We start from the raw sequence: 24559 nt of genomic DNA, 5'->3' as shown, positions 1-24559 counted from the left end.
AAAAAAGTGGGATCAGTGCCCCAGTACCTGTCAGTCTTCCAAATGTATTCATGGTTTTATAAGTATGTGTCATGTTTTTATTAATTGCAGGCAGTGATGGAGTATTAACACTGTGCAAAAGTCTTAGGCACCCGATGTTTTTTTTGGATAAACTTTGTTATAGATTTCTATTTTATGACTTCTACATTGTTGAGTCAGAACAAAAACATTTTAGAGTTCCAAACATTAGTTTTCCAGCACAAAATTAAATGTTACAGAAAAATGTTTGTATCTCGGTAAAGCATATTACTGTACATAAGAGAGCACTTTTCAGATTAAAAAATAAAACATAATGAAGGCTGCTGGGTTTTGGTGCAAAATGAAGAAGTGAGTGTGATAGTTAAAGTGTCCAGAAGAACTGTGGCTGGTTCTGTAAGATGCTCAGTAAAACCTACAGCTCATTTCCACATAAAACTGCACTCACTGGACCCGAGACTACTATGTTTTTTTTTTTTTAAAGCAAAGGGTCGTCTCACACCAAATATTGACTTTGTTTCATTTATTATTATTTACTGCCATTATCTCATCTCATTATCTGTAGCCGCTTTATCCTTCTACAGGGTCGCAGGCAAGCTGGAGCCTATCCCAGCTGACTACGGGCGAAAGGCGGGGTACACCCTGGACAAGTCGCCAGGTCATCACAGGGCTGACACAGACAACCATTCAAACTCACATTCACACCTACGCTCAATTTAGAGTCACCAGTTAACCTAACCTGCATGTCTTTGGACTGTGGGGGAAAACGGAGCACCCGGAGGAAACCCATGCGGACACGGGGAGAACATGCAAACTCCGCACAGAAAGGCCCTCACCGGCCACGGGGCTCGAACCCGGACCTTCTTGCTGTGAGGCGACAGCGCTAACCACTACACCACCGTGCCGCACTTATTTACTGCCGTTCAAGGTATTTTTTTTATGTTGAAACATCTCATCTCATCTCATTATCTCTAGCCGCTTTATCCTTCTACAGGGTCGCAGGCAAGCTGGAGCCTATCCCAGCTGACTATGGGCGAAAGGCGGGGTACACCCTGGACAAGTCGCCAGGTCATCACAGGGCCGACACATAGACACAGACAACCATTCACACTCACACCTACGGTCAATTTAGAGTCACCAGTTAACCTAACCTGCATGTCTTTGGACTGTGGGGGAAACCGGAGCACCCGGAGGAAACCCATGCGGACACGGGGAGAACATGCAAACTCCGCACAGAAAGGCCTTCACCGGCCACGGGGCTCGAACCCGGACCTTCTTGCTGTGAGGCGACAGCGCTAACCACTACACCACCGTGCCGCACTTATTTACTGCCGTTCAAGGTATTTTTTTATGTTGAAACATTTAATTTCATTATATTTTAAGCCATTTTTAGTCTACAGCAGGTGGCACGGTGGTGTAGTGGTTAGCGCTGTCACCTCACAAGAAGATCCTGGGTTCGAGCCCAGTGGCCGACGAGGGCCTTTCTGTGCGGAGTTTGCATGTTCTCCCCGTGTCCGCGTGGGTTTCCTCCGGGTGCTCCGGTTTCCCCCACAGTCCAAAGACATGCAGGTTAGGTTAACTGGTGACTCTAAATTGAGCGTAGGTGTGAATGTGAGTGTGAATGGTTGTTTGTCTCTATGTGTCAGCCCTGTGATGACCTGGCAACTTATCCAGGGTGTACCCCGCCTCTCACCCATAGTCAGCTGGGATAGGCTCCAGCTTGCCTGCAACCCTGTAGAACAGGATAAGCAGCTACAGATGATTGATGGATGGTCTACAGCATTTCTTTACATGTGCCTAAGATTTTTGCATAGTACTGTAAATAAATCATATGTTTTAATTATTATGATAATTTATTATTATATTTTTTAAAAGATTTTTTGGGGGCTTTTTTTCACCTTTTATTGGATAGGACAGTGTAGAGACAGGACAGGAAATGAGCGGGAGAGAGAGACGGGGAGGGATCGGGAAATGACCTCGGGTCGGAATCGAACCCGGGTCCCCGGATTTATGGTATGGCGCCTTAGCCACAACGCCCCCTATTATAATAACAATTTATTATTATTATTATTATTATTATTAGTGTAAATGAGCAAACAGGTAAAAGCAGGTTTACTCACCTGGGACCTGTGGAAAGCTCCTTCTGATATTTTGTACTTGTTCAGGAACAGTTTCACATAATAAAAACCAAAAATCCTGTTCATCATGCTGGCTCCGAGTGTAGTCATGGAGTAAGCCACAGAGGCTGGATGTGTGGACAATCTCAACACTTTCATTATGATTTATTTTTAATTTTAATATTTAATTATTTAAAAGCAAACGTATTAAAATAAAGCAAGGCGGAAAATTCCAGTACACTTTCTTTTAATAAGGAAAATGCTGAATTACTCCTATCTACACATGATGAATAACTCCTACTTTTTTAAATAAAGAAAGAGTGAGATCAAAAATCCTCCTCTCTCATTGTATATGAAAGTAGGCTTTGGGCCATTTACGAGTCACGTGACTGTAAATGCGTATTCTGATTGGTCACTGCTCCTCCTTTCGTGATTATTGGCCAGCGCGACGTCAATTCACACATAGTCCCTCCTCTCTCGAGCTCCTACTGGCTGAATTTCAAACCGCGGTAATTTCCCTACTTGAACGCACTCTCTAATGTACAGTATACCTCGTTTCGAGTGCACTACTTAGTGGTTGAGGATGTGTTTTGGGATTCGACGCGTATTTTCGTCCTGCTGTGGAGTTTGCCACGTTGCTGCAGATGCAGAACAACGCCACCGGGTGTGTTAGAAAAATTGTTTGCTTCCTTACACCAGCCTCCAAACCTGAATGACCTGATGTAGGTGTTATCCGCGTAAAGAAAGATTTCAGGAAGCTTTTATAGTCTTTAAACGGTGATAAAATGCTTGCGGATGTGATAGTGGAGGAGGATTTTGATAAAGAGCAGGAGCTGTGGTACAGCAAGAAGGAGCTTGAACACGGTGAGATGCTTTAAAGTGTAATTTACACGTCTGCATTTTAATACACACCTACATCTATCACTGAATAATACCGTTTCTTAATCATGAAGATCGTCATATTCTTTAGATATCATTTTGACACCGTTAGTGCACCATTATGTCAAATATTACGATATAATTAATCTAAAATCTTCACTCTTACATATATTGATCACTCATTCATTATTTTAAGCCTTTTATATCCTATTTATACATCTTTTTATATTTGAGTTATATGATATTTATAACAGACACTACTAAACCAGGTTGTGTTTTATATTCTTGTATTTGAGACAGGTTAACATATCTTACACAGTAAAAATTTTATTTACACACACATTTATATATAAAAAAGTGTATGTGGTGAGGCTATTTCCGATTTAGGTACCTCATAATACACGTTATATAGGTTTAAATAGATCACATTATGCGGCTTTATAAACACTAGCACGCATTCTCACTGCAGAGAACAATATTTCTCTCTTCCAAGTATCCTAGAATATCCTTAATCTGGATAAAATTGTATCCTAATACGGTTTGTTTTTTTTCTCATCAAAAGTTTTACTGCAATCCCTTAAACCCACCCTTGCTGTTAACGGGCGTCTTAACAAACCGCATACTTCCGCACTAAACAGTGTGTGAGAGCAGAACGCCACTGCAGGGTGTTTATTCTCATGGACTCGTTAGTGCGGTAGTATGCGGTTTGGCAAGCAGCCATGTTGGTTCCTAAGCAACGGCGTCATGGGAAGGTCACACTCTGAGTAACCGTTTATAAACGCACGTAACTTCCGGGTTTTTTTTAACAATAATATTAAGCAGCTATTGGACGAGGTTGAACAAATCACGATATTTTGTGAAAACCGAGTTTAATAACTTTTTTTTTTATCATTCAAATTTGTAAAATACTGATTATAAAGTTCGCGCGATGAGGTTTTTTTTAGTGTTTTCACTATTTTTACTTTCAATTAAAGACGCCAAGTAATTAATTGAAGCTTGCCATGTTAACAAAAGTGCTAAGTAATGGGCATGCGTTATCCATTATTTATAGCAAGATGGCTTTCCGCCGTAATGCGCATGCGTAGACCGTTATTTGCAGTTTGCTCAGCCAATCAAAACGGCGTAAAAATAATTTGAATGATAATTATTATTAATAATACTGTGACACCGCAAGCGCTGTTGAATTTTTGGGTTTTGATTGATTCAGAAGGCGTTTTGTTAATTTTTAAGTAAAATTTATATCACGTTAGTGTGAATAAATACACTTGTAATACGTTATCGTTTCTATAGCAACGGCTCATTCACTTGGACTTGAATGGTGGGCGTGTCATCAATCCTTAATAAACAGACTTTAAAAATAAACACCAAAAAACGTTTGGTCTTTTAAACAAAGAAAACAAGTGTAATCGTTGATATGATGTTTTCTGTCAGGAGGCTTTTATTTAATTTTTATAATGGAAGGAGTCTCCAGTGTCAGTACTTTGGAACGGTAAAGGACAGGAGTTTTACACTTTTGTGGGGGGAAAAAAGCATCGAGAACAGGAACTAACTAGTCTCGTGGACCGTCCATAACTTAATTAGATAAATATAATGATGTGTAAAAACAAGAAATGTTTTGTTTGTTAATCAATTTAAAATTTGTAATGGTTGTCAAACTGCTGTGGTGTAAGAGGAATGAAACGCAGAGCAAAATAGTGTCGGATTACTGCGACCAAGCCCGTCTCTTTAATTCCGTACTCGTTATAATTCTTACAGCAGACTTTAGAGCTTTACTTTATGGTTGTCATGACAATATACTCTTGTATTTGTTACTGATAAAAGGTATCACTAATAATGTTATTATTAATAATATTATTTCTAATTTCTGGTTGTCTTAAATTGTTGATTCATGTTTTTAACAGGTACATTAAATATGTAATTGGCATCAGAATTTCCCTTCGCGGGATCAATAAAGTTTCATCTTGTCTTATCGTAGTGTTTTGTACATTTATAGTATTAAATGGAATATAGATATTTTTTATAACACGTTGCGTGATGTAGTGTGTTAATTGTTTGTGATGTCTGGTCTCAAGCCCCGTAACCTAAAGTCAAGAACTTTATTTATTCATTCATTTATGTATTAATTAATTGACTAAGTACCTAATTAGCATGTGATTGAATCGGATTTGTTTGTTTACACTCGCATTTCCACACTGGGGTGTGTATGTCTGTGTTTACACCGCACTTGGTCGTGGTGTTGAACATACTTTATTTTGCTTGTGCACAAAAAGGAAAAAAGTCAAACAAGCCACCACTTTGTTGTTCCAGGTTCTGGTACACTTCTCCCCAGATGTTAGTTATTAAATAAATTTCTAGAAATTATATTCCTCAACACAGAAAGTCAGATAGTACGAGTATGAATCAGAATTTTTAAAAATGAAATCATAGACCTGTTTTTTTTCTATTTATCTGTCTGCTTAGATTACAGGAATGTTCTGCTGCCGCTCCAAACAAAGCCTGAGTGTTGAGGAGAATTGTGTAAATCTGTGGTTTAGGACACTATTGTGATTAAAATGATGGCGGTGAGCGTTTTTAAGTTCTCGATCAGTGGCCAGCGTGGTGGTGTTATCGATATAAATGTTAATATTGTATAAGTACAGTGCCTTGAAAAAGTATTCATACCCCTTGAACTTTTTCACGTTTTTCCACCTTACAACCACGAACTTAGAAGTTTGTTATTGAGATTTTATGTGATAGACCAACACAGAGTAGCACATAATTGTGAAGTGAAACGAAAATGATAAATGGTCTTCAAAATTTTAAACAAATAAAAATCTGAAAATTGTGGTGTGCATTAGTATTCAGCCCCCTGTACACTGTAAATATAATAAAAATGGTTGCTCTGGGTTTATGTTTAAAGATCTTGTTATAATCAGGTAATCATAAATGAAGTTATTGTGATTTCAAAATCATGTCCATCTGAGTGTGCGCGCGCGTGTGAATCATAAGTGTCATGTTTGTCCGAGTGTGTGATTTACAGGCGTGTGAGACGCTCTGTGTTGCTCTGTGACTCACACGCTGATGATGTCCACCATGTGGCTCGGTGAATTACTGGTGTGTGTGTGTGTGTGTGTGTGTGTGTGTGTGTGTGTGTGTGTGTGTGTGTGTGTGTGTGTGTGTGTGTGTGTGAGAACAGATCTACACTTGGCTGCAGAGTTGGGAAAGACTTTGCTGGAGAGGAACCATGAGCTGGAGCAGGGCCTTCAGCAGATGTACTCCACCAATCAGGAGCAGCTTCAGGAGATCGAGGTGATGCTTATTTCCTTCCTGCTCTTTATCAATTTATGCAATGTTTATTTAGAAACAGGAAGTTCCACAATGCAGAGCTTACGTCCTGTTTCCCAATCAACACCCTGCGATTCGGAAAGCATCTGAGAGCGAGGGTTACACGTCCTGTAGCATCTGTACGGGGAGTAAGAAAGCATTTCGATCCGTTCACTTTAATTACCTTCAGGTGTCGTTTTCACATCCACGCTCACTGACCACTTTATTAGGAACATCCATCCATCCACCTGCTGTTTGATGCAGTTCTCTAATCAGCCGATCCCTTGACAGCAGCACGATGTGTATAATCACGCAGATAGAAATCAAGAGCTTCAGTTAATGTTCACAATGTTCAAAAATCAGAATGGGAAAAATTGTGATCTCAAAGTGTGACTTTCACTGTGGCACTGTGGGTGTTGGTTTGAGCCAGATGGACTGGTTTGAGTATTTCAGAAACTGCTGATCTCCTGGGGTTTTCACACACAACAGTCTCTAGAGTTTATACAGAATGGTGCAAAAAACAAAATTCATCGAGTGAGCGAGTGACAGTTCTGTGGGTGGGGAAAAAACAAACGTCTTGTTAAGAGAGGGCAGAGGAAAATGGCCAGAGGAATGTCTTCTGTCCAGTTTTCCTGTGAATTCTAACCCAGTAGTTGGCACAATTTGATGTTGTGTGGGGTGGTTTTATTTATTTTATTTATTTATTTATTTTTTGTCCTGCCACAATCTTTTAATTCTAATGTTTCAGTTGTGGAATATTTCACTAATGTCATTTGGGTTACGCGTCGCTGATTTCACAAACAGGACAGAGTCTTTCACATGGAGGTGGAAAGCATTGAATTACTTATTTACAGTCTTAAAAACTGTCATATGTGATTTTTCTACTTAAAGTACTTTAGATTAATGATGATAAACTTATAAATGGAGTTTTAAAAATAGTAATAGTAGTTTTTAACATACTTAAAATGGCCAATGATTTCTCCACATCTTTACTCCTCCTCATTACAAATTCCAGGAATTATGAATATTCATGCATATGCACATTCTACACACCCCAAGGTGTGGACTTGAGTACGAGTCTTGAGTATGTCACTAATTTATCGAACAGCTGCCAAAAATACAGCCATGATTGTTCCCCCCCCCCCCCCCCCCCCCCCCGCTGATCTTACCAAAGGTATATCTAGGTAAGTAAATCAGTGGGCTTGTAGTGACTGTTGTTTTAAGGTTCACACAAACACCTGCCATCCTCTAATAATTTGCATATTTAATATGATTGGTCCAAAGCAGTCAAGCTTATATAGTGACATCACGAAAACCGCTGGAATCGGGAGTAGTACAGGGAAAGTGATGGGGTTTAGCTTCGTGTTAACAAATCTGATGTAGAATTGAGGTTTATAATATCATGAACTTCCTGTGTGTGTGTGTGTGTGTGTGTGTGTGTGTGTGTGTGTGTTTTGTTTTTCTGCCTCAGTACCTGAACAAGCAGGTGGAGCTGCTGAGGCAGATGAATGATCAGCACACTAAAATGTACGAGCAGTTAGACGTGGCAGCGCGAGACCTAGAGGTGACGAACCACAGGCTGGTGCTGGACAACCGCACAGCCCAGGGAAAGATCCAGAGGTGAGGGATTGTGGGACGGGAACGAGTGGGAGAGTTGCATTGTAACTGGTTTGAGCTGGACGAATCAGACAGAATAATTTCTATCAAAATGACTTGTTAACAATGTTCACATGTCTGGTGAGCTATAAGTGTCAAGTACATTACAAGTTGAGTCAGGAGAAATGCTAAAGGTCTCATCTGGATTATTATTATTATTATTATTATTAGATAAGGGTGCACAGTGAAGCTCATTTATTAGATATGTTGAGTTTAAAGGAGATACGCAGAACCATGGCCTCACTTTTTTTGTTTATAAATGCCTTGAGACTTCAAGAATGGCACAGGAATAGTTTTAAGCGTTAACAATAAATCTAATATAGTAATTTTTACGATTAAAGTGATTCATATAGGTAGTGGTCTGCGTGAATGACCTCGACATCTGTGACGTCACCGCAGGAAGGCTATCATTCTCATCGCCATTTCTGCTATACTAAAACACAATGCTGACTGCAACTCCGATCCTCCATTTTGAGCTAATTTATCGCCATGCCACGTAGATGTGTTGCTGGCGGGTGCAGCAACACGACAGAAGGTGGATTTATGTTGTATTCATGGCCCAAGAATGTTCAAACTGCAAAGATTTGGAAACGTTTTGCGAGAAGTTCACGGGCACATTGGGCGCCTACGAAGTGGTTTCTCCTCTGCTCTGCACATTTTACTGAAGACTTGTACGAGACCTCTGATCTGTTTCAGGAGCGTTGGCTATAAGCCCGGATTGAAAGAGGGTGCAGTAGCAACGATTAAATAAAACTACAAGAAAAGGAAAGTAAGTTCAGTTGCACCAGTTCTCCCAGAGTGTGAGCCGAGGGTTGTTGCTAAAACCCAGGATGGAATGGGACGTGACATATCGCTCAGGCAGTGACCACCTCGCGGTTGTTGCTAAAAACCGGTGATGTTCCGTCCTGTCCTGGGTTTTAGTAATTGCCTGAGCCAATCAGTAATGGCGGAGTATTCAGTATGGAGAAAATGGAGAATGAGTGGAGCAGCCGTCTGATTTCTCCGCTGGATATGCTTTCCTCAGCAGCAATATCTCGCCCTTACATGGAAGAAGCGAATGAACGGAGAACTGAACGAATAACTGAAAGTCAGATTGTTTCAAAACAATCGGCCACAAGGTCGGCCTTCAAGAAGCGAGAACACAGACGGGTAAGATGCGACTCTCATTTGGATACAAAACAACACCACTTGTTGTTTACCTGCATTTAGATTAATACATGTAACTTGTATTGTGTGTTTAAGTTAGCGGTATAAGATTATTTAATTTGCTTCAGAATGTGATTGTCTCAGTTCATCTGATTATTTAATGAGCCTTTTACGTTTTATCAGTGAAAATGCGTGCATGTATGTTGCATAAGTTATAGCACCCATCCTGTTTTAATGAGAGTCAACCCACAATCAGTGAAGTCAAATCAGTCTTAGTTGAGCAAGTGGGTAACGGTATTTCTTACTTTCACCATAAATTTTTATTTATATGACTTTGGTCTATAGCTGTCAAAGGCCTCGGCCTTAAAACCGGTTCCCGCTGTGACGTCACGCACTCCGGGCTGGCAGCTCGAATGCCAACTTTGCGGTTGATTTTAACTCTCAAAAATATATATTTTTATTCCCATTCATGCAGCATACAAGAGTCAAGGATGGAGATACTATCCACTCAGAAATTTATTTAAAAATAAAGGTTCTGCATATCTGCTTTTATAATACATAGGGCCAAATTACTCAATTCTGATTGGTCAATCAAGGAGGGCTTTTTTCCTTAACACGGGGCCGTATTTCTGAAATGCTATTGGCTAGTTCGTTGCTTGGCTACGGTTACAAAAATTAGCAAATTTTGTCAACAAAATGGCTTTTGTAAAGAAGTTCCAATAAAATTTTGTAAACCACTTTCAAAATCCTCGTGTCGTGTCGCCGTGTCATGATGAAAGACGCTTTAGAAACTGATTCAAACATGCAAGGTAGTCTTGCGCCCGATTGGTTCAGAAAACGTGAATGACAAATGTTGTGAACTTGAATGGCTTCCGAAGTATGAATTTGGCCCTATATATTATAAACAAGTAATCGTATGATTCCTCGTAAAATTAAGGATCAATTTCACTCGTGATTTCAAAGTTTTGAAATTGTCCAAGTCGCGAACTTTGAAATCACTCGTGAAATTAATCCTTAATTTTACTCGGCCCCATACGATTACCTATACTAATGCAGGCTTGAGCTGAGTTCTGCTTCTGACACATATAAAATAAAATCTCCGGAAGGGGGTGTGGCCTAAAGTTTAATGCAGAAGATTGTCTGTAAGAAGTGTTTCAGGTACATCTTTAATTTTGTTGCTAAAGTGGTCACTATATGTGTCTGTTACTTGTTGGCTATATTAGCATTGCGTCTCGGCGTTCTCTCATCTGTTCTCTCTCTCAGCCTGACTGATACCATCGACAGCCTGCAGTCCCACATGGAGAATCTGCAGAAGCAGGTGGAGGAGCTGAAGGCGTCGCAGTCAGAGCGCTCAAGGAGAGAACGTGCTGAAGCTCGTCGAGGTCTGGCAGCTCAGAGCGTCTCCTGCCTCTATGACCTGCACCGGGACATGTGAGTATGCACACGCGTTTATATTCACCAAACCGTCATGTTCACGTCTGTAGGACATGAGAGGAAACGTTACCCAGTCTCCGCTCACTCCTCGTCTCACCCAGTTCTCGCGTTCCTCTGAACAGAGAAAGCTCTAGTGATGGGAGAGCAACCTTATCTTATACAGAGATTCTGTCTTTACACATTCTGCATCAAGGCACAAAATGTTCCACACTTAAGGTTTTTATCCCTTTATTATGGACGATACCTTTTTAGTTTAATGATCCAGACTTGCAGTAAATTTTGGTTTCATTCAAACCATAACGAAGTACAATAATGGAGGAGAAATGAATAATCACAGCGGTGGGTTAATATTTATAATGTGTCCCTGTTTGCTTACAGGGACAATAATAATAATAATAAAAGGGGGAAAAAAGTATGCACCAAGGTGTCTGAAATTGTAGGTGTTTGAGGCGTTCTGCACACAAAGGAACGTTAATGTTAGAGACCAAAGCTAATAAACATGTCCCATAAACCGTATGTTGAAATTTGTCTCAGCACTTCGCATCAGCACACACGGCTTTTAATTAGCTTATAGCGTTATTCTATTTTCTTACTCAACATGTTATCATGTTTATTTATTTTCCTTCACATTTAAAAGATTTCATGATGTTAATTTTAATCTACATGTGATCAGGTGGTGCAGAGATACCGGTTGACGTGGCTTCTTTAAATAAAGTTTGCAAGACGAATCATTCCGAACAAACCAGCATCTACGTCTCTGCGCATCCGTCAACTTTGCAGCCAGAGCGAATTTTGGTCTGAAGCACAGTTTTAGAAAAACGGTCCCCTGCTTTGAGAAGTGGAGGCGAGAGCGGTGTGATTGTGGTTGTTTTTCATACGTCGACCAGTCGGTGAAGTTCAGTTCCTCGTTTGCAGCCTCTGAAGCAGAAACTAAAACGTTTCCCGAATCTATAACTTGGCCCTGGTTATTACAGTGCACATGCACTTCGAGTCCTAAGCTCCTGAGGTTTCAGACAGAAATGTGGTGAGGAGACACGACCCTCCAGGCTGCTCGCTGTAGTGACAGAAAACCGTAATCTGCCCTGACGTCCCCGGAGTATCTACTGATCTGTACCATAAACTATCTCAAAGGGACACGCCAGACTTTTTATTGTCCTTCGCAGCTGGTTCTAATATGTTCTGTATTTCTGACAAGGAGCCTGGTGTAAGCCTGAAGGTGTCTCCTTCAGAGGAATTTAGACCTTAGATAAGACGAGGCAGGTTTATTTGATTGCGCATGAACATCCACCAGAGTCCTGAGTAAGTTTTTCATGGATGCAAACGGCGCGCCTTTTGGCGGATGCCGCCTTTTTCATGACTGTCTGGGGGACTTGTGTGAATCGTGTAGATCCGATGAGTTGTTTTTTTTTTTGGGGGGGGGGGGGGGGGGGGGGCGTTGGAGTGTCTGATCATAATTTCATCAAAGTAAATTCTGTATTAAAATTACTAAATAAGCAAATGCCGTTACAGTCCTTGAAACATAGGAAGTATAAGTATGAGAAGAAAACAGTAAATCAGAAAGCTGCGCACGTAAAGCCAATTACGTAACTTGCGTTGGACTGATGGAAATCCTTGCGCGTGCAGTGAAGTGCAGCCAGCAGCAGATAATGGCGCGCAGCCAACTGGCTTTACGTGCGCAGCTTTCTGATTTACTGTTTTCTTCTCATACTTCCTATGTTTCATGGACTGTAACGGCATTTGCTTATTTAGTAATTTTAATACAGAATTTACTTTGATGAAATTATAATCAGACACTCCAACGTTCCCCCCCCCCCCCCCCCCCCCCCAAAAAAAAAACAAAACTCATTGGATCTGCACAATTCACACAAGTCCCCGAGACAGCTGTGGAAAAAGGCGGCATCTGCCAAAAGGCGCGCCGTTTGCATCCATGGTTTTTACTGTATGTGAATGTTTGTTTGGTTTTCTTACTCGTATGTTCCACCCGGTCACTTTTTATAACCGCAGGAATATTTCAGGATAGAAGGCGTGTTTCTATTAAAAGGACCAGGGTGGAGTTTCACCTCCTGATTCCTTGCATCAGAGAAGCTACTTTTCTGGAAATGAGGAACTGAACTGACTGAGCAACCAAAAATGGATAAAAGCACGCAGGATGTTAAAATGTATTTGCAAGTAAAGAAAGATGAATAAAGTAAACAGAGAAAGGAATTAAATGCTGGTCTAAAAGCAGGTAAGGTAGTAATTTTAATAGAAGGCAAAGAAAAACAAAAACATGTCCATCTGGATTAGATTTATTTTTAATTGTCCTGTTCCACCCAGTGTCTGTGGGTTTTTTGTTTGTTTGTTTTTGTTTAAGCTTCAGGGATATTTTAGGATGTTAGGATTAAATGAAGCTTGTTCCAGGAACCATTTTAGTTCCTGCTTAAAAGTAGGTACTTTTTCTACCAACAAGGAACTGAACATCTGAATAAAATAAGAACTGAGAGATTTTTTTTTTTTAATTAACAATTTAAATTTTTTTTTTTTTTTAAATGTAGTGGTTACACAATGTGCACTCTCCTCTCCCTGTCTCTCATGCACTCTCTCTCTCTCTCTCTCTCTCTCTCTCTCTCCCCCTCCCTTCTCTCTTCCTGTCTGTCTGTCTATCCTTCTAAATAATAATGATGTATTACAGACAATAAAATAAAAATTGACTTGGAAACTGAAAGTAATCTATGATTTTAAAACTCAGAGGTGTGTGTGTGCGTGCACAGGCGTCTGAGCTCACAGAGCCACGGTGACGATCGCTCGTGGTGGACTCTGGATCCTGGCCTGGTGGAAGAGGAGAAATCCACCCTGCAGAGTGCATTGCGTAACCTGCATGCCCAGCTGGGCAGTGAGCGTGAGCGTCGGGAAGCAGCAGAGAAGGTCATGGAGTTAACCGAGCGAGAGAACCGGGCACTGGAGGAACAGCTGGCACAGCTGGAGGGCAGGCGACGGCACCAAGCCGAACTGGAGGCCGAGGTGGAGGAGCTGCGGCAGCTGTGGCGCTCTGAATCATCGAGTGTTAGACCTACAGACTCGCTCGTAGCCGAAGCTGTGCTCTTCCTCGCTGTCGAGAAGGGGGCGGGGTCAGGGGTGGAGGTGGTAGAGGAAGAGGAAGGGTCAGAACAGGAACAGAGACGCGGGCATGAGCTGACGTGTATACGGCGATCAGAGGCAGTCCGGCAGCGTGGGATCTCTCTGCTGAACGAGGTGGACGCGCAGTACAGCGTGCTGAAGACCAAATATGAGGAGCTGCTGCTGCGCTGCCAACGTGGGGACGACGCCCTGAGGCACAAAGCCGTCCAGACGCCCGCCGCTGCCCTCAAAACTCCATCAGCCTCCCTCACTGATGATGCGTACCAGCCTGAGTACAGGGCACTCTTCAAGGAGATCTTCACATGTATCCAGAAGACCAAAGAGGACCTGAGTGAGAACAGGGCCACGCCCAGGCACAAACAGTGACTCTGGGTTCTGGGCATTTGTTTTGAGTTGAATAGCAGTATTTCTCATCAACCTCTGTGCATTTAAAAATATTTCTTTGCACTTTTTCATTTGTGTAAAATGGGCAGCACAGGATGCGTCGTTCAGAGTGTTTAGTGCATCGTGGGATATCAGGAGCGTGTCGTACACCACGTTACACTTTTAGAAACGATTCCCTAAGCAATGCACTCTGTCATAAACGCACTGTGGTTTCAGATGTACAGCCATGATCGTGACTGTGGCCCGACCGATACAGCAACGTTTAATGAACGTTAAAGCAGCGTTTGCCGTTCAATTCGTTTTAAGTAATCATAATATGAAGAAATGATGCTTGTCTGGAAAAAAGTATTATTTCCTAAATGTCATGCGTTTTGATTTGAATTCATGTGCGCAAATAAGATGAAATGTATCTTCAAGTTTTTTTTCCCATCCACGTGATCACATGACTTGTGTACGCCGCCTCCTAGTGGCACCGCAGCATGTTTGTTCTGTCTGAAAACTGAGCGTAACACTTTACTTATTTACAAGTAAACATGAAACATGCAAGATCTGCTTTATCAGCACAGTTTGTTAATAATGATACTTTCAGAAAACCACAATTTACTGGGCAAGGTTTTTGTTTGTTTGTTTGTTTGTTTGTTTTTTTAAAATCTGCTCTCTGATGTATCGGTCGGGACTCAGATGTGAGTTGTGTTTTGGATGTGGTGTTTGTGGTGCTGTGAGTACAGCCATCAGCGCGCGCACACACTCTCACACTCACTGTCCAGGATTAAACCCGAGCACCACACACGCATGTCAGTTTGAGTCGTTTGGTTTGATCCAAAAACTTTGCTGCTCTGGCTTTTTTGCAAAATATAACCTTTGCCATTTCTGTGTCACATCATGTCGTGCTGTTATTAATAATGAATTAGCACTAGCTTTATAAATTAATACTGTAGAATGAACGTTAGATGAAGAGATGATTCATGAACACGTGAGGAATAACAGAGGAACTTCATGTTCAGTTCAGTTGCATGTAAATTGCGTTTGTTGGTTTTTTTTTTGTTTGTTTGTTTGGGTTTTTTTTTGAGCGACTCGAAGCTTACCTCATGAGTTCTCCGTACTAACAAACTAACTCTGTATTAACGTGTTTTGAGTGAAAGAGTTTCTCATAGTGAAGCAAACACGCGTGTGATGTTTGTGACACTCTGCACTTTATTCTATTTTATGCATTTCAGTTCAGGGTTTGCTTTTGTTTGTTTTGTTTTTTTTAAATTGTATTTATTGTTTTTGTTCCCATAACTGGATGTAGATATAAGAGCTTTATTTTTTATTTATTTTCCTAATTTTTGTTCAGTCACTGTGTATTTATGATGTGGGATTTTTTTTTTTTTTCCCTTCGTTTGTGAACACTGAGTGAGTGGACGTTTTCTTCGCAGGTTTATATGAATGTCATTAAGCCTAATGAAATATTTATACTGCTTTTACTACTTGGTGCTGAACACCAGGAACAGGAACAAAGCAAGAGTCAGGTGAAGAAACTCGTCCTTTTAAAAAAAAATTTTTTGCTCCAAATTTAGTCAAGATGTTCTAGTCTGAAGTTTGCTTGCTTCTGCACTGGAGCTGTGAAGATGATTTAATAAAGCTAATGAGTTAAAAACATGCTCAGACCTTCACCAAACATCCATACTGAAACATGGCAAATATGTTTTTTTAATATTGAAATATTTGTGATATATTTAGCGAGTCTGTTGCTAATTGGTTGGTTGGGGTCTTTTTTTTTTTCGTGAGCAAATGTGCCCTGCACTGATGTCAAAGGGAGACATTATTGCTAGCGGAGTAACAATAGCTTTTAGTAAAAATAAAAAACATCTCAGACATGAGGAATAAAGCTCAGATTTTGCTCTTGGCTTAGGTTTTCCCTTACTCGCCTTTTTCCAGCCATGTTTTATTAATGAGAAGCTGTAAAAGAGGAACATGGTGGAGAAGTTGTAGCAAATGTTGGACTGGATTTATGATTCGTTTAGTCGGCAACCTACAAGATGATGAGCAACTAGAAGATGGTTCTGCTGGAGGTACGAGCACAAAAGTTGGGGTTTTAAAAACTGATTTATTTGAGCAGAAGATGAGGTGAGAGAGCTTAACACCAAAACACTAAAGCTCTGCTGCATCGCTGTGTCCAGTGCACCGTTCTCAGCAGGTAGTAGAGTGGCACTGTGTGTACTGAAGGAAACCAAAGCGAAAATGGACCAAAGCAAAATAATTCTTGGACACCTTCAATGATCAGATTAATTATAAAGGCCTGCAAAGAGAAACTTCGTTATCCTCTGTATCACTTTCTGCTTCCTGACTTTCAAACTTTCAGGAACGAGACCAAAGTGATTCCATGATGTTCCAGCATCTCGGTGAGGTCCCACTGCTTCATCTTCAACATTTCCAGAAAGCTGGCTATGGGTTAAAAGTAAAGCTGTTTTGGGGGCATGGTGGATAAGGCGCCATACCATAAATCCAGGGACCCGGGTTCGATTCTGACCTGAGGTCATTTCCTGATCCCTCCCTGTCTCTCTCTCTCCTGCTCATTTCCTGTCTCTACACTGTCCTATCCAATAAAGGTGAAAAAAGACCAAAAAAAATCTTTAAAAAAAAAAAGTGAAGATGTTTTGGTGACATCAAATTTCATGAGCAATGTTAGACTTGTCACTCCAGTGTGTGGAAAAAAAAAAACACAATACAGAAGCAAACATCAGACCAAGAACTTGGCATAAAACTTGCATTTTATTACCTACTTTTAAAAAAAAAACCTAAAAATTGGGCACTTTTTTTGTTTTTTTGCGCAAAACTCTTCTTTTAATCTGAGCTTTCCTAATCATTTTCATATCCAAACGTTCTCACACCGTAGTAGGTGAACAAGAGACGGTGTGAAAAGGAGGATCTGTGGTTTAGTTATTAATGATGAGACGGCTCAACATGCAGTTTGGGTGTAAAAGGAAACTGGAGAAATGTTTAAACGTAGTTACGGAGTGGTGATATGATGGCGGATGTTTGTAGCAGGTGAAAAGGATCATGTGGAGTTGAGAAGGACAGAGGGTGAGGGACATGGTTATGAAGGAAGACAGAAGGAAAATCTGCAGCAGTGTTCGATGTAAATCATCACCACCACCTTTTTTGTTCTGTAAAACCTTGTAAAATATCGTGTCTGGGTATTTACTACATATCAAGATAATAATAACAAGGACGTGTTTATTTGGTTTCTTGAAACTTTGGTTGTTTGAATGTTTACGAGATGACAGGATTTTTTTTTCCAGGGATAAAAAGGACAAAGGTTAAACACGTCAGTTTAATCAGCAAGTCATGGAAGTTCTTATGTTTTATCAGCGGTGCCACTTATTGTTAATGGAAAAGTTGTGGGGAGGGGAGGGGTTTACCTCATAGTTGAGCATATATCTGAGGATGATATCGATATTTCCATTTTTATGTTGGTGTGTCGTCCCCCCCCCCAGCCCCACCACCTTGCTTTCTGTTGGCTGAGGTTCATGAATTCACAAGTCAAAGGTCACATAGCTAACAGGAAGGTTAACGCTACCACAATTAAATGCGTCTTTAATGTCATGTGACCTTTCCACCTGCTAATTTGGCTGAAAAAAATTTAAATTCTATGCCTAAACCATAAATTGTGGCACCTCTGACTTGATCCAGATGCACGTTTTGTTAAATTTGTTGTACCAGTAAGCCGTAACAGGCCTCTGCACGTGTAATACGTTTTCTCAGGAAAGCATTTTATATTTGTTGGATAAAATTAATGAATTAATTCCTTTTGAGAATCATTTTGTCATCTCAGAAAACATTGTTTAAAAAGGCAGGAAAATTGAGTATGTTAAAATAAGTGCTTCCTTAGGACACAAGTATAGCATTAATTTTGTTTAATGTGATAAATGTGCATAATTTCATAATAAGGTTAAATCCGTTTAAATAAATCGTAGACAAGGAAAAGGTCAGCCTTTTAGTATTTAGAGATTGATTAGTTAGGTTGTGTGATTTTAGTGCAAATTAATCCTGCCGCAGTAATGTCCTGATTGGTCACATGGTTCATTTGCATATTCATATTATATGTAATATTGATTGATGAATATTATTCCTGCAATAATGCACGTGTGGGGATTAGAGTCTTCATGCCAGTTGGTCCAGTTTAAAGGTGCTATGAGCTTAAAATGGTGAGGGTTTTTATATATATATATATATATATATATATATAAAATATATGTTGATGCTTTTAGGGGAAAAGGTAGCATTGTGCTTTAAGGGGGTAAAAAAGCTTCAATACAAAACATTTTCACTTGAATGTAAACAAGCGCACATTTCTAAAAGCCCTGATTATTTCCATCCTGTTTTTATTTTCTTACTCAATCCTGTCCATATTGTACTTAAAATGATTGACATTTTATTACCATCGTTGATAAAATGCTTCTAAAATCTAATATGCATAACCTGTAAAATGGTGCTGAACTTTGTAGACTTTGTAGCCAAATGCCATAGAAATGCCTTTTTTTTTTTTTTAAAGAGTTCGGGCATGCTGGGAATTGTAACAATGGCATGAACAGCGGCTTAAGATGCCGATTAAAGAGAGATTTGCAATTTAACAAGTCTGCTATGTTTATTTGATGGAGAGAAATGTAAGTGTTGAAGTTAAGATGAACTGCAGCGATGGAGAACATGAACGAGTTGCGTCCGACCCCTTGGTCATATTAATCATGACAATGGATGGTTGGTTTAAACTTTGGCAGGAAGTCTGTTGGCATTCTGTACTAGCCCCTTAAAGTTAATGTTCTAGCATTGACAATGTCAGGTGGGAGACAGTTCGACACTGGCATGCAGCAAGCAAAAAGAGGAAAAAAAGTACTTACACAAGTTAATAGTAGCAGGTAGAAGTTTGTATGTCCTGCAATGTGTCTTTCTGGAACAGGAGGCATTAACAGACGTCACTAGGAAAAGGTAAATCGACTATTTTAGGAAACAAGAACTAAAGTAACCGAGTAAACGTCACACCACACGCACCATAGGATGGGTCTGAGGAGTCGTTCAACAGTTGTTTGGGTCTGTTTCATTTTACAGCATCATACCTAATATAATTTAAGAAAATTTCAATTCAAATGTTGCGCATCATGCCGTCGCTGACTCACATGAATGTAGGGTTTGTCCACACTCGATATATTTTGCTCACATGGGCATTTTCTGAAAACTTTCTCCATTCATAATGAAATGTGAAAATGATAAGTCTATCTGACCCCTGACTGTTACATAATTTTTAATTTTTTTTTTTTTTATTTTGGAAACATTAACATTTTTGCTCACCACAACATCACTTATATCCTGTACAAAGCAGTCAAACTTGAACTTAAAATACCCGATACAGCAAACTGTGGACATCTGTGAGCTCAGGTATGCGGAAGAGGGTAGATAGCGCTTTTCTCCGAGTGTGTTACTCTGCCCTGTGAGATATAGCTCTGAGGTAGCACCTGTTAGCCTTTACCTTCACACACTTCTGGCTGTTGTATGAGGTGTGGAGAAGAAGGAGATGAAAAAAAAAGTGAACAGTTTTGCAAAAATTTCCACCATCTTGGAAATGAAGAGGCATGTTTTCCCAAACTGACATGATAACCCAAAGATTTTGGATTTTCATTTTCAGATTTTAGAGCTAGCTTTGAAAAGACATGCTTATAATCAAAACATGGCAAAGGTGTGAAATACTAAAGCACAAAGGATAAGAAAAAAAAGTTTGTTTGGGTTTTCTTTTTCAAATGGAATAATGCTTGTGTTAGGGGGAACAATACAAGGGTTCTCACTTTTTCGACTTGAAAGTCTGAAAAGGAAAATAATTACATAATATTACATATTTTAATATCCTCATTTACATCAGTTAAATTATGTGTCTAAAGCACAGCAAAACATTTAAACACAGCAATTACAGGAACAAAAACTCATGGAGGACCAACGGGTTCGAAGCATTTGATGGATTTACTGGAAATTCTGATCCTGTGGCGAACGATAACAGAGAGAAAATCCATATCACACTTCCGTCCTGTCATTATATTTCAGTCTAAATATATTGTGTAGCCCAGGAGTGAGTGCCTCAGTCACGGTGTGTGTTGGTTCTCTACACCAAAATGTCCAAATTTGAAAAAAATGGCTGAGGTAAAAGTGTGGTGTGTTTTATAGTCTGTCCTCTCAAGTTTAAATCTCCACAGCTAGTTATTTCAAACCAGTTCAGTACTCAGGACCGGTTAAGATTATTTATAAAGTGCAAGATGGACAGCAGTGATGACATTCCTAAAAAAAAAAAAACACTTCAGTCGGCGTAAACAACAACATAATAGTGAGTGTAAGTCTATAACTGCGTAGACAGGATCAGGCTGTGTTCACGCTAGCTGCATTTTTATTCCCCTGGCATATAATGCAGGGGATATAGCTATCACTCTGTCTGTCTGTCCATCTGTAAACATTTTAGTTTCCGGAGCATAACTCAAAAACTATTAGGAATTTTTTTTCACGAAACCTGAGTGTTATGTTAAGTGACTGGAGGAGTTGTGCCTTTTGACATTTTGGGATTTCTGTGATTTTTATTTTTTCCATATTTCCATGGAAACCAATTCAATTTAGGAAAATTTGGAGTGGGGTTTCATGTGGGGGCCGGGGGGGATACATCATCTCCTGATGACTTGTTTTTGTTGTTGTTGGTATGAATAAAAAAAAGGTTCATGTTAACACAAAAAAAAAGGTCAATAAAAAGTCTGACATGTCATTCTTGAATAAATTAAAAATAATATTCGTCGCTGTGGGATAAGAGGGATAAAACACTGCAGGACATGCTGTGATAAGAAACTAATCAACTTTTTGATGGTAACAAATGTGTTGTTTCATCACATCATCTGATCATTCATTGATTATTTTTCTATATAAAAGCATGTGATTGGCTGATATTCATAAACTAGAAATTAGAGCATGAAGAACACAGGTCCAGGATCAGTAATCTCTCACTCAGATGTTTGGACAGACACAGCACTTACCGGTAAATAAATAACTCAAAATTAACTTATTAAACCACAAAACCACACATGACGAATATATTTACAGTTAGGGTGTTCCTGCTGCCCTGCAGCTGATCTGGACTAATCAGAATGCAGGGTTTAAGGGAGGAATCAGGGAGGAGCTTTGCCAAGCTACATGTTAATGCTGATGCTGATGCCAGCATGGGCAGAGCACCAGGACCACCAGTCCCACCAGCACCATGGTCGTCATCATCATCAGGACGAAGAGGAAGGACCGTGAATCCTGGAGGGAGGAAGTGGACGGGACGGGTCGGCTCTGGAGGTACTGGTCCACCGAGTCGGCGAGGGTGTACTTCTTTGGGGAGAAGCCCAGCTGCTGACGCGCCTTCTCGATCCTGAAGGTGTGGCTCACAGCGATGTTTCTCACCTGGATGACGAGGGGGGCAAAAGTCTTACCACAGTTTGTCTGTCTTAATTATGGAGGAGTTTTGTCCACATTTATAACACTGTAGCATTGTGCTAAAAAGTAGTTCTGGTAGGTTACACTTTTGTGAAAGTTTTGTAGTATGCATACACCATCAGATCCGGAAAAATATGTTACTGAAAAGTCTCAGAAAAGGACGAATGGAGACGGAGTTCAAGTTTCACAAATGTCACACAGCTCTTGGACTGAAGTATTTATCAAAGTTCTACAAAATTACATTTCCTGTACGCACACTCAATGCTGTGGTCACATCGGTTTTGTAACTATGGACTGAAGCGTTCTTTAGATGTTACATGAGATTACGCACACGAGGTGGAGTTTGAGTCTGTGTCTCAGTTACGTTTCTGACCAGCACTTTTTGTCCTTGGGGAATATTGGCTTGATCAAGGAGCATATGAAGTTTTTGAAAACAAAATTATACAATGTGCTGGATCAAGTGCTATTCTTTGCGTTGGGGAATAATGAGTGTGGAAATCATTTTGTGAAATAAAACCAGTGATTAATGTTATAATTACAACTAGGACTATTCATACAGCAATATTTTAGACTCCTGCTAGAGTTATTTCAGTGCTTGACATCTTATCTCCATCCATTATCTCTAGCCGCTTATCCTGTGCAGGGCTGCGGGTAAGCTGGATCCTATTCCCAGCTATGGGTGAGAGGCGGGGTTCACCCTGGACAAGTCTCCAGGTCATCACAGGGCTGACACATGGAGACAAATAACCATTCACACTCACATTCACACCTACGGTCAATTTAGAGTCACCAGTTAACCTAACCTGCATGTCTTTGGACTGTGGGGGAAACCGGAGCACCCGGAGGAAACCCACGCGGACACGGGGAGAACATGCAAACTCCACACAGAAAGGCCCTCGCCAGCCGCTGGGCTCGAACCCGGACCTTCTTGCTGTGAGGGAACAGTGCTAACCACTACACCACCGTGCCACCCTCATCATATATACATTAATTTTTTTTTAAAAATCCTTCTTTGGGCTGCATTTTCTATTCCTTTTTTTTTCCTGGAAGTGCTTGTGTTTAAAGGTGGTGGTTTAAACGCTATTGAAAAACTCCATCTCACAAAAGGTTTGTGTGTATATATACTAGTGCATCTCAAAAAAATTAGAATACCATGAAAAAGTTCCTTTTTTTCCATAATTTAATTCAAAAAGGTAAACTTTCATATATTCTATATTCATTACATGTAAAGTGAAATGTTTAAAGCCTTTTTTGTTTTAATTTTGATGATTATGGCTTATAGCTCATGAAAATCAGAAATCCAGTATCTCAAATTATTAGAATATTCCCTAAGATCAATCAAAAAAAGGATTTACAATACAGAAATGTCCAACTTCTGAAAAGTATATTCATTTATACACTCAATACTTGGTTGGGGCTCCTTTACCATGAATTACTGTATCAATGCGGTGTGGCATGGAGGTGATCAGTCTGTGGCACTGCTGAGGTGTTATTGAAGCCCAGGTTGCTTTGATAGTGGCCTTCAGCATATCTGTATTTTTGGGTCGGGTGTTTCTCATCTTCCTCTTGACAATACCCATAGATTCTCTATGGGGTTCAGGTCAGGCAAGTTGGCTGGCCAATCAAACACAGTAATATCATGGTCAGCAAACCATTTGGTAGTAGTTTTGGCACTGTGGGTAGGTGCCAAGTCCTGCTGGAAAAGGAAATCAGCATCTCCAAAAAGCTCGTCAGCAGACGGAAGCATGAAGTGCTCTAAAATCTCCTGGTAGATGGCCGTGTTGACTTTGGACTTGATAAAATACAGTGGACCAACACCAGCAGATGACATGGCACCCCAAATCATCACAGACTGTGGAAACTTCACACTGGGCTTCAAACACCTTGGATTCTGTGCCTCTCCACTCTTCCTCCAGACTCTAGAACCGTGATTTCCAAATTAAATGCAAAATGTACTTTCATCTGAAAAGAGGACTTTGGACCACTGAGCAACAGTCCATTTCTTTCTCTCCTTAGCCCAGATAAGACACTTCTGACATTGTCTCTGGCTCAGGAGTAGCTTGATATTAGGAATGCAAAAGTTGTATCCCCTTTCTTGAAGATGTCTGTTCGTGATGGGTCTTGATACACTGACACCAGCCTCAGTCCACTCCTTGTGAAGCTCTCCCAAGTTCTTGAATCAACTTTTCTTGACAATCCTCTCAAGACTGCGGCCATCCCTGTTGCTTGTGCACCTTTTCCAGCCACCCTTTTCAGCAATGACCTTTTGTGGCTTACCCTCCTTGTGGAGGGCATCAGTGATCATCTTCTGGACAACAGTCAAGTCAGCAGTCTTCCCCATGATTGTGGTTGTGTGTACTGAACTAGACCGAGAGATACACTGTGTTCATACTGTTTTACTCAAACTCGAAATGAAATATTCTAATATTTTGAGATTTTTTTAATGTTTTTGTACTGTATGCCATACTGATTAAAATTAAAATAGAAAAATGCTTGAAACATTTTAGTTTATGTGTAATGAGTCTATAATATATAACATTTTCACTTTCTTAAATAACTGATGGAAAATATTGAACTTTTTCACAATATTCTAATTTTTTGAGATGCACTAGTACAGGGGTTTTCAAAGTGTGGGAGAGTCAGCCCCCCCCCCCCCCCCCCCCCCACCCTCGGAGAGCAAATAAACAACAGCGCCCCCCCCCCTTACAATTTTTGTTGTTGCTATACTTAATGTTCCATTCGTATTTTTAAAAAAATGGTTGTTGTACACATTATTTTTTCTTTTTCACATTTTAAACATCTGTGCTTTTTAAAACATCTTGTTTTACACACTTTAAACATCTCATAGCATCGTTAGCTAGCATCTCTTGGCAGACAACACACTGTGGCAGTGGAGCATCTTCAGATCCAGTCCATGAAAATCCAAACTTTAAATAATCGTGGTCATACTTCCTTCTTTTTCAGTCCCCCAGGATTCCGCAGGCCTTTTTTGTGATTGTTGCGGGCTAAAATGTCTGATGTTGCGG

The 24559-nt window shown here is 40.2% G+C and overlaps 3 protein-coding genes across 5 annotated transcripts in view; 1 reads left to right on the top strand and 2 right to left on the bottom strand.

Annotated features, from left to right (window-relative positions):
• The window catches only part of LOC132900396 (transmembrane protein 180-like), a 33773-nt gene extending 31314 nt beyond the window's left edge, over positions 1–2459 (bottom strand). Inside the window, exon 1 of the mRNA XM_060942470.1 lies at positions 2136–2459. Coding sequence (XP_060798453.1) covers positions 2136–2291 — 156 coding nt within the window. The 5' untranslated portion in view covers positions 2292–2459. The remainder of the gene's footprint in view (positions 1–2135) is intronic.
• A 339-nt stretch (positions 2460–2798) lies between these two features.
• cdr2a (cerebellar degeneration-related protein 2a) lies at positions 2799–18670 on the top strand. Its single transcript, XM_060942469.1, has 5 exons — positions 2799–2996; positions 6187–6299; positions 7786–7934; positions 10380–10547; positions 13301–18670. The coding sequence occupies exons 1-5, from the start codon at positions 2918–2920 to the stop codon at positions 14031–14033; spliced, it is 1242 nt and encodes a 413-aa protein (XP_060798452.1). The 5' UTR covers positions 2799–2917; the 3' UTR covers positions 14034–18670.
• A 731-nt stretch (positions 18671–19401) lies between these two features.
• LOC132900393 (putative short-chain dehydrogenase/reductase family 42E member 2) overlaps positions 19402–24559 on the bottom strand; it is a 122065-nt gene continuing 116907 nt past the window's right edge. For all 3 annotated transcript variants that reach the window (XM_060942466.1, XM_060942467.1, XM_060942468.1), the window contains one exon: positions 19402–21500. In XM_060942466.1, coding sequence (XP_060798449.1) covers positions 21252–21500 — 249 coding nt within the window. In that variant the 3' untranslated portion in view covers positions 19402–21251. The remainder of the gene's footprint in view (positions 21501–24559) is intronic.

Source organism: Neoarius graeffei, chromosome 16 (genome assembly GCF_027579695.1).
Source record: "Neoarius graeffei isolate fNeoGra1 chromosome 16, fNeoGra1.pri, whole genome shotgun sequence".
NCBI classification, from domain to species: domain Eukaryota; kingdom Metazoa; phylum Chordata; class Actinopteri; order Siluriformes; family Ariidae; genus Neoarius; species Neoarius graeffei.
This window is presented reverse-complemented; position numbering and strand designations above follow the sequence as displayed.

Coding starts and splice junctions, on each gene's coding strand:
- cdr2a (XM_060942469.1), top strand. CDS start 2,918: ATGCTTGCGGATGTGATAGTGGAGGAGGATTTTGATAAAGAGCAGGAG. Junction 2,997..6,186: donor CAAGAAGGAGCTTGAACACG/GTGAGATGCTTT, acceptor GTGTGAGAACAG/ATCTACACTTGGCTGCAGAG. Junction 10,548..13,300: donor TATGACCTGCACCGGGACAT/GTGAGTATGCAC, acceptor GTGCGTGCACAG/GCGTCTGAGCTCACAGAGCC.